The sequence below is a fragment of the Hypomesus nipponensis genome, chromosome 14 (genome assembly GCF_054491055.1).
Source record: "Hypomesus nipponensis isolate SF chromosome 14, ASM5449105v1, whole genome shotgun sequence".
NCBI lineage: Eukaryota > Metazoa > Chordata > Actinopteri > Osmeriformes > Osmeridae > Hypomesus > Hypomesus nipponensis.
The window spans coordinates 9,532,142-9,542,160 of NC_140374.1; the positions used below are offsets into that span (position 1 = coordinate 9,532,142).

Consider the following 10,019-nt stretch of genomic DNA (forward strand, 5'->3'; position numbering starts at 1 on the left):
GTAATTCTTGTACCATGGGAGTCAATGGCAGCCCCTAGACCCCATCGACAACTTTTTGTGAAATTTGGCACACTCATTAAGGACAGTTTCTTCTATACCTACACCAAGTTTCATGTCTCCCATTAGACCACTCTAGCGCCACCAATGGGTCAAAGTTGGACTTGTGTTTACACACGCAACTATTGAACCGTATGACTCATTTTCAAAAATGAGGTACCATTGGATTCCCTGGATCAAGCCGAGTTCAACGCACACCATGGCGTTAATTTCCGGTTATATAGATTTCCCGCCATTTCCGGTTTTATCAAAAACCTTTGAAAGCCTACTCCTCCTACAATTTTTGTCATGTCTTCTTCAAAATCACCAGAGATGATCTTCAGACCAAGCCTCACAAAAGTTATCAAAGGAATTTTGATCCTCATAACCGTCTGTCCGGTACAGCCAATCAAATTCATCAGAAAAGCCGCAAAACAGGATGTGAAGTCATGTCTCAGCAAATCTTTGAGATATCAACACTAAACTTGGTAGATCGGAGGAAGACACTACAACATGTTACCATGTGCAAAGGCAAATTCATATCTCAAAAAATGATTGATATAAAGCAAATTGAACTTATCGCTAACGCTAAAATTATGCTTTACACATCAGCCATTCAAAAACTGATACTCTGATTCAATCACAAGTTCATATGAAAACTCTTGAGAATGTTCATAACACAAATCTGTGAAAAAGTTGACTGTAAGATGAAAGGTCGATTTTTGGTGAATATTTGAAACATGCTTGCTTGGCTAATTTCTAGGCAAATTTCCAATGAATGTCTCCCTTGCTCCTCCCCGCGCGTGCTCCAAAATCTCACACACACTCAGCCTTCCCTTGACACACGCGCGGCCAAGACGCACACGCAACATTTCAGGAGAGTGTGGGCTGACCAAGCCCCCACTCATTCCTTGGTCTTTAGCAAAGGCCCATGTGGCTCTTGATGGTATTGCATTTCCGATTTTGTATGCAATGGTAAAAAGGTCTCAAATCCTGAAACATTGATAGTGTAGGCCGAGAAACACTTTAACAAAAGCCCATGTGGATCTTGTTGGTATTGCATTTCCGATTTTGTATGCAATGGTAAAAAGTTATAAAAATCCTGAAACATTGATAGTATAGACCAAGAGTAACTACCACACCACAAATGGCCCACCATTACCCATAGGTGGCGCTACAGGCCACGCCAAAAAGCACAAATATACAAGGCTTTCTGGAATGGATAGGCTCACCAAGCCCCCTCCCTTCACTTATTGGCTTGAAAAAAAGGCCCATGTGGCTCTTGATGGTATTGCATTTCCGATTTTGTATGCAATGGTAAAAAGGTCTCAAAATCCTGAAACATAGATAGTATAGGCAAAGAAACACTTTAACAAAAAGCCCATGTGGATCTTGTTGGTATTGCTTTTCCGATTTTGTATACAATGGTAAAAAGTTATAAAAATCCTGAAACATTGATAGTATAGACCAAGAGTAACTACCACACCACAAATGGCCCACTATTACCCATAGGTCTTCCCTTGACACACGCGCGGGCTTGGCAAGACGCACACGCAACATTTCAGGAGAGTGTTCCTTGGTCTTTTGCAAAGGCCATGTGGATCTTGATGGTATTGCTTTTCAGATTTTGTTTGCCATGGTAAAAAGTTCTCCAAATCCTGAAACATTGATAGTAAAGGCCAACAGTAACAACAACACTTTAACAAAAGCCCATGTGGATATTGTTGGTATATTTTTCCGATTTTGTATGCAATGGTAAAAAGTTAAAAACATCCTGAAACATTGATAGTATAGGCCAAGAGTAACTACCACACCACAAATGGCCCACCATTACCAATAGGTGTCGCTACAGGCCACGCCTTAAAGCACAAAGCACTTCACTTCTTGTGAAGATTAAAGCACTTCACTTCTTGGCTTGAAATAAAGGCCCTTGTGGATCTTGATGTTATTGCATTTCAGATTTGGTATCCCATTGGAAATTCTGCAGCATTGATTTTTCTATACAGTTACAATTTGTCAAGAATATACATTTTTCAATGGTTCGCAATGCTTTACATGTAAGCCAGTCAAACAAGTTCATATGAAGACTCTTGAGAATGTTTAGTACACAAATCTGAGAAAAAGTTGACTCTAAGATGAAAGGTCGATTTTTGGTGAATCTTTGAAACATGCATGCTTGGCTAATTTCTAGGGAAATTTACAATGAAATGTGTCCCCTGCTCCTCCCCGCGCATGCTCCAAATTCTCACACACTCATTCTTCCCTTGACACGCGCGGGCTTGGCAAGACATACACGCAACATATCAGGACTGTGTGGGCTGACCAAGCCCCAACTCATTCCTTGAATATCAGCATAGGCCCTTGAGGACCTTGGTGTCATTGCATTTCCTACTTTGTATGCAATAGTAAAAAGGTCTCCAAATCCTGACACATTGACAGTACAGGCCAAGAGTAACTACCACACTTTACCCAAAGCCCATGTGGATCCTGTTGGTATTGCATTTTCGATTTTATATGCAGTGGTAAAAAGTTTTTAAAATCCTGAAACATTAATAGTATAGGCCAAGAGTAACTACCACACCACAAATGGCCCACCATTACCCATAGGTGGCGCTACAGGCCACGCCTTAATGCATAAAGATACAAGGCTTTCTGGAATGGATAAGCTCACCAAGCCCCCTTCCTTCACTTACTGGCTTGAAATAAAGGCCCTTGTGGATCTTGATGGTATTGCATTTCAGATTTGGTATGCCATTGGTAATTCTGCAGCATACATTCTTCTATACAGTTACAATTTGTCAAGAATAAACATTGTTCAATGGTTTGCAGTGTTTGGAGGAATCCGCCATTACTGCTTGCAGTTATATTTATTATTATTATTCTTCCGCCATGGGGTCCTATGGCAGGCCCTAGAAGCGCTTGGTCAAAAGTTGTGAAATTTGGCACACTCATTGGGGACAGTCCCCTGGTCCAATTCACAAAGTTTCATGTCCCATACTTGGGCACTCTAGCGCCACCAATGGGTCAAAGTTGGACTTGTGTTTACACGTAACTTTTGAACCGTATGACCGATTTTCAAAAATGGTACTTTTGGATGTCCTGGGTCAAGACGAGTTCAACACATCCTATGACGTCAATTTACGGTTATATAGATTTTCCGCAATTTCCGGTTTTATAAAAAAACCTTTGAAAGCCTACTCCTCCTACAATTATTTTCCAATCTTCCCCAGAATTGGCATACATTATCATCAGACCAACCCTCACAGAAGTTATCAAAGGATATTTGATTTTCAAAACCGTTTGTCTGGTACAGCCAATGAAAATCAACAAAGCAACCAAACAGGAAGTTGGGTCATATCTCAAACATCTCAAATATTTGAGAAATCAACACCAAACTTGGTGTGTCACGAGGAAGACACTACAACATGTTACCATATGTAAAGGCAACTTAATACTCTTGAGAATGTTTAGTACACAAATCTGAGAAAAAGTTGACTGTAAGATGAAAAGTTGATTTTTAGTGTATATTTGAAACATGCATGCTTGGCTAATTGTTAACGAAATTTCCAATGAAACGTCTCCCCTGCTCCTCAGCGCGCGTGCTCCACATTCTCTCACACTTAGCCTTTCCCTTAACACGCCCAAGCTTGGGAAGACGCACAAACAACATTTACGGACAATGTGGGCTGACCAAGCCCCCACTCACTCCTTGATTTACAGCATAGGCCCTAGAGGACCAAGGGGTCATTGCATTGCCGATTTTGTATGCAATGGTAAAAAGTAAATCAAATCCTGAAACATTGATACATTACAATTAGTCATTTAGCAGACGCTCTTATCCAGAGCGACCTACAGTAAGCACAGGAACAGTACATTTACATTTATTCATTTAGCAGACGCTTTTATCCAAAGCGACTTCCAAGAGAGAGCTTTACAAAAGAGCATAGGTCACTGATCATAACAACGAGATAGTCCCAGACATTGCAAGTAACCAAAACATGTTCTCACATTGTGAAAAAGCTAAACAAGTGCCAAAAGGGAAGACCCATAAGAGCATGCAGTTATACAAGTTACAAATTAAAACAACATGAACCACAAAAGTGCAGGACTGTACCTGTAGAAGAATAATCAACAGTAAATATTTCACAGCGAGTACAAGACTTAACTTCATTATATCTAACCTAAAAGAGCAACGAGTCACAGTAGGGTGAAGTGCCTTGCCCAAAGGACACAACGTCATTTGGCATGGCCGGGAATCAAACTGGCAACCTTTAGATTACTAGCCCGATTCCCTAACCGCTCAGCCTTCTGATTCCATTGATAGTATAGGCCATGAGTAACTACCACACCACAAGTGACCCACCATTATCCATAGGTGGCGCTCAGGCCTTGAGAACACAGCCAGGGATGTTGTCAGGTCCTGGAGCTTTATGCGCTTTCACTCTAAGTGATAAGTTTAAGGTTGTTATAGAGGTTGTTAGCAATCTAAGGAAACCTCTAATTCCCTTGTGTAGGCTACAGCATGCAGCCAACAGTGTGTTGTTTTGTGTCTGTATTTTACTTGGTAATGTTGCTCATGTCATTGTATGTTCAGATTAAGCTAATGTGGTCTTTTTTTTTTCTCATTACAGCGTGAGTTTAGTTTTAGCGGTGGATTTGGAGAAGAAGCTTTAAATAAACCTCTAGCAAGAAAGACACTTGTGCCTGCCAATGCTTCATGGGAATTATAGTACGCTGCACTTGTGAATTACTTGTGTAATAAATACTGTGTTTTAATTTAACCATTTAAATAACCGTTTTCAGATTTTGGGGGGGAGGCGTTTAAATCGAGGGTGCCGTTTATTACACAATGTTAATTTTTGGTGCGGCGTTTATTCGAGGGCGGCGTATAATCGAAGAAATACGGTATGTATTTTTCGTAACTTTGTAAATTACCCTGAGAATGTGTCTTTAGCCCTCCACAATAAACTGAATGTAGATTTGAACATTTGGTTAGCAGTTTGTACCAATAATATTACCTTCTATTAAACTAAATACTTTAGAGAGAGCTAAAAAGGGTACTTCCTGAATACAGCTGAACTCCAGACAGGTGAATGTAGCAGTAGTCAGGCCAGTTGAACACACCGAGAACAATAACCTAAGAGGATTTAGTGACGACTCTTGTCTCCCTTTTACTTATTGTTCCTTAGTGCCCCTTACCTGATCTCTGTGCCCCAGTGTTTGAGGGAGTTGAGGGTGGATGTGCCAGCTGGTCCCCTGGCTGACTGGACCCCCACCATACTTTCGGTATCCATCTCCATGGAAAAGTCACTGCGGACTTTCTCCATGCTCTCGCTGGACTTCTCAAAGAGGAAAGCATCTGGAAGCCACCACAGAGAGAGATGGGGAGTATTACAGGCACCACAAGATGCACTGACACCACTCCGCTCGAACCTCAGCATAGCACACCCAAACCATCAGACATTGCAAGAGAGAGAGAGAGAGAGAGAGAGAGAGAGAGAGAGATAATCACATTATACAACTATTAAAAAACTGTAGGTCGCACCCCGCCCCTGCACGGTGCTAGAGAGAACCCAGTCTTCTCTAACACTCCATGTCAGACGCCAGCCAGGTTTTCACCCCAGTTCACTTTAACGACTGCCAGGTCGCACCCCGCCCCTGCACGGTGCTAGTATTACAGGCCCACATCACTTCACCAATCCAACTGTACCACACAGGAGCAAGGAAACCAGGCACAGTACAGCTGATCACATTCAAAAACACTGGAACTCTGTCAGGAGTAGAAATGAGAACCCAGTTGTTGAGTGACAGATCTGTTTACTGTACAGTCATGTCTGTGGGAGCTGTACCCAGAATGCTCCTTGTTACTCGGCATGTATCCTTACAACACACAGAGATGGTCTACAATCTATCTGAGGTCAGAATCCTGACACAGCTTCTCTGTGTAAAATGATATGATGAAGTGAACTGGAAAGTGTGGGAACATCGCTGGTCAGGGAAAATAATTTTACCACATACAATAGTTTTGCTAGTGCTGTGAAATTTCGTTCACACTATCTTCCCAAAGGGAGATACAGAAGGAATGCTAAAGAAGGAATGAGTCCACAGTTTCCACTCTGCTAATATATCCATGTAGGGATCAAGGGTCTGCAATGCCAAGGACCAAGGCTGGGGATGCAACATGAGGTGCAAACAAACCCAAGCTCGACACAAGATAACATGACACGACTTGGGGGGTGAGGTACCTCTTTGAGGAGCCATTGACAATGTTCAAAATAAAAAAAGGTCTAAAACACTGATTGCTCATTAAACATCAGGAAATGTAGAAGAGAGGAAGCATGGCCCTTTGTCAGACAATTGTTTTTGTATTAAAACATAATATTTCATATGATTTATTGACATACACCAGGTAAATATTAGAGAGAGAATGCCTGTTGCTATTCATAATGTCAGAAACAAATGAATGTTTGCATGATATTACAAATCAGATTAATAATTGACACAGGTTCTGTAATAAAAAATTACCAATATGCAAAAACCTTGTGTAAACATTGAACCCAACCCAAACAGTTAGTGATGTTTACTTGTTGATGTTTCCTACGACTTACTTGTGCATGTGTTTGTGTTTATGTGATTATATGCAAGTGTGTGTGTTGATGGGTGTACTCCATGGTTACCTGTATCTTTGGCTACCAGGCCCGTGTGTGGGTAGAGCAGGGTTGGAGAGCTCCAGCTGTCTCTCTGGCCAGATCCCCTGGTGTTACTGAACTCCCAGCGTTTCTGCTGGAGCTGCTGGAGCCAGTAATGCATCACCTGCCTGTTAGGGGCCTGGACATAAACATATATGCTCCATTGTCTGTCATGACACAACAAATAATGCATCTTGGTAAGCAGAGTTGATCTTGATGTTGTATTGTTTAAGACAGTATCTACAAGTATTTCCAGTCAGATATTGTAGTGAACTCCAAAGAATCAGCCATGAAAAACAACACGTTAGGATTCAGAATTGTGTCTCTCAGCTCTGGTTTTTGAGTTACATATTAACCCTAAAACGCGTATTCTAGGAGAAAACTACCAATAAACAATCTTTGAAGAAGCAGGCTGGAGTATTTGCAAAGAGTGTAACCAGCCAGACATTATTACACTTCCTGAAACATCTTGGCGAAACCACCTGCCTTTAACAGAAACTGAGATCAGCATATGATCAGATTCTACCATGTCATTTTGTTCTGTGCTGTAGAACACAGAATTTGCCCACATTTGTTTTTGTAGTAGGCCTAGGCTAATATGTTAGGGAAGACCAACTAACGATATAATAGCCAATATCTAACGTAAACTATTACTACAAACAATAATTACATTTAGTTTTCAATTTATGACTATAAAATTGGTCAATCAGAATGAATCATAGATGACATTATGTAGTAGGCTAGGCTAATGCTTGCGGGTGCCGCACAACATTTACAAGCTAATTGTTCATTTGAGAAACATAAATAAGTGGTTTTAATTTTAAATGCAAACTAGGTCAGATGTTTTTGTTGTTGAACTCATATCAAACAATGAATGCATTTAACACTCAAATAATTACCTTGAGAAGAAATTCCTTCCCCGAGGTCCGGATCTCAAACTGCCCTTCATCCCCCTCAACATCATATCTAAAGCACGCATCGGCTATCTCTATATGTCCCAGAGGCAGGGCGTCCTGAGGAGTCTTAAAGTAATACAAATAACACTTCCTGGGATCATAAACGAACCACCTGGGTTTGTATCCCCTTAAAGGCCCCTTTCCAGCAAGTTTATTTAAATAACCGCATAATTTCGGGGCTTGGTCCTTTGCTGCTTCAACTTCAGCCACATCCACGGATTTACAGCACATAATCCGAGTATCTTTTGAAGAACATTCTTTGTTGTCATTCTCTTCATGCATCTTTCCTCGAACTTTCTTGTTCTTGCACCACAGCGGATGCACAGCTCTATTTCCACCCGCATGACTGCTTACTCCTTACTCCTAATAATTATGGTATTTGTAGTTTTAGGTATATAGGTCGCAAGACGGCGGGAGTCTATCGCTAGGTGGAGATATTTGACAAGACTAAACCTGGAACAAAAGGCCCATGTCTAAAAGATGCTGAATCTGATAGGCCGACTCGCGGTATGCGTTTTATTAGAGCTTGAACCTGCAGAGCCGGAGAGCTGCAGTTTCAGGATCGCAGTTTCAGGACCGCAGTTCTAGGACCCTTGGCATGACATTCACAGATTCAAACTTCCGGGATCAATTACTCTATAGCAAAATGTTATTAAATCACAAATAACGCATATTTCGTACTGTAGTAAGGTAAACAACGAGCTACAAAGTCATTTTCATCAAAACGAGCCGTCCTACAACCTGAAGAAATAAAATCTCAGTAGTCTCTACGAGCAGCCGGCAGTAAGACGAGCGCTTAGGGACCGTCTACAAACGACAACAGCGAAAAGAGATCCAACAATTTTTTTTATTAATTTAATGTTTAAACAAGGTAGTATTTCCAAACGTAGTATTTCCAAACGTACCTCAATTATTATCTCCTGCTTGTTGTACTACAGCACTTACTTTTCAAAAATAAGCATAATCCTAAATTTGGGGAATATGTTTTGTTAAAAGTTTAATAGTTTTATCATTAAATACAGTTGTGTCTTTAAACTTTACTCACACATAACTATTCTTCTGCTGGTTGTACTACAATACTTTAATAAAAAAAATAAGCAAATCCTAAATTTGGGGAATATTTTTTGCCAAAAACGTTTAAAAGTTTTATCATTAAATAAAGTTGTGTCTTTAAACTTTCCTCACACATAAATAGTCCTATGATGGTTGTACTACAGCACTTACTTTTCAAAAATAAGCATAATCCTCACTTTGGGGAATATTCTTTTGCAAAAAACATTTAATAGCTTTATCATTAAATAAAGTTGTGTATTTAAACTTTCTTCACACATAAAAAGGCTTGTTTTGGTTGTACTACAGCACTTACTTTTCAAAGAGAAGCATAATCCTCATTTTGGGGAATATTTTTTAGCAAAAAACATTTAATAGTTTTATAATTAAATATAGCTGTCTTTAAACTTTCCTTACACATAAAAAGGCTTATGTTGGTTTTACTACAGCACTTAAATTTCAAAAATAGGCACAATCCTATTTAAAAAAAATATTATTTGCCAAAAACGTTTAATAGTTTTAGCATTAAATACAGTTGTGTCTTTAAACTTTCCTCACACATAAATCGTATTATGGTGGTTGTACCACAGCACTTACTTTAAAAAAATAAGCATAATTCAAATCTTGGGGAATATTTTTTGCCAAAAACCTTTAATAGTTTTATCATTAAATATAGTTGTGTCTTTAAAATGTCCTCTAACATAAAATCGTATTATGGTGGTTGTACTAGAGCACTTACTTTTCAAAAATAAGCATAATTCCAATTTTGGGGAATATGTTTTGCCAAAAACGTTCAATATTTTTATAATTAAAAACAGTTCTGATTTTAAACTTGCCACACACATAAATAGTCTCCTGATGGTTGTACTACAGCACTTACTTTTCAAAAATAGGCATAATCTTAATTTTGGGGAATATTTTTTCCCAAAAGTTTTGTCATAATTACAAAGCGTCATGTATCCAAAAATACTCCACACATAAAAGCCCCCCTGCTGGTGTTACTACATCACTTAACTTAAAACAAAAAGTATGTGTATCATTTGGGGGGGACATTTATTGTAAAAAAAAATACTGAATAATTGAATAATTATGTAGAATAATGTCTCCAAATTGACTTCACACATAGGTGGTTTGTTGTTGGTTGACAAAGCCATTCTGATGAGTTCATCATCGGCAGGAAGCTCCTAACCCTACAGGACATGTATCACACACAATGCCTCAAAAGAGCTGGCAGGACTCTAAGAGACTGTTACCACCCATCCTTCCGTCTTTTTACCCCATTGCCTTC

The 10,019-nt window shown here is 39.6% G+C and overlaps 1 protein-coding gene across 3 annotated transcripts in view; it reads right to left on the reverse strand.

Annotated features, from left to right (window-relative positions):
- The window catches only part of tbc1d2b (TBC1 domain family, member 2B), a 133,830-nt gene extending 125,822 nt beyond the window's left edge, over positions 1–8,008 (reverse strand). For all 3 annotated transcript variants that reach the window (XM_084672046.1, XM_084672045.1, XM_084672044.1), the window contains exons 1-3: positions 7,625–8,008; positions 6,714–6,864; positions 5,236–5,395 (exon numbers count right to left, since the gene is read on the reverse strand). In XM_084672046.1, coding sequence (XP_084528172.1) covers positions 5,236–5,395; positions 6,714–6,864; positions 7,625–7,963 — 650 coding nt within the window. In that variant the 5' untranslated portion in view covers positions 7,964–8,008. The remainder of the gene's footprint in view (positions 1–5,235; positions 5,396–6,713; positions 6,865–7,624) is intronic.
- Between the last annotated feature and the right edge of the window lie 2,011 nt (positions 8,009–10,019).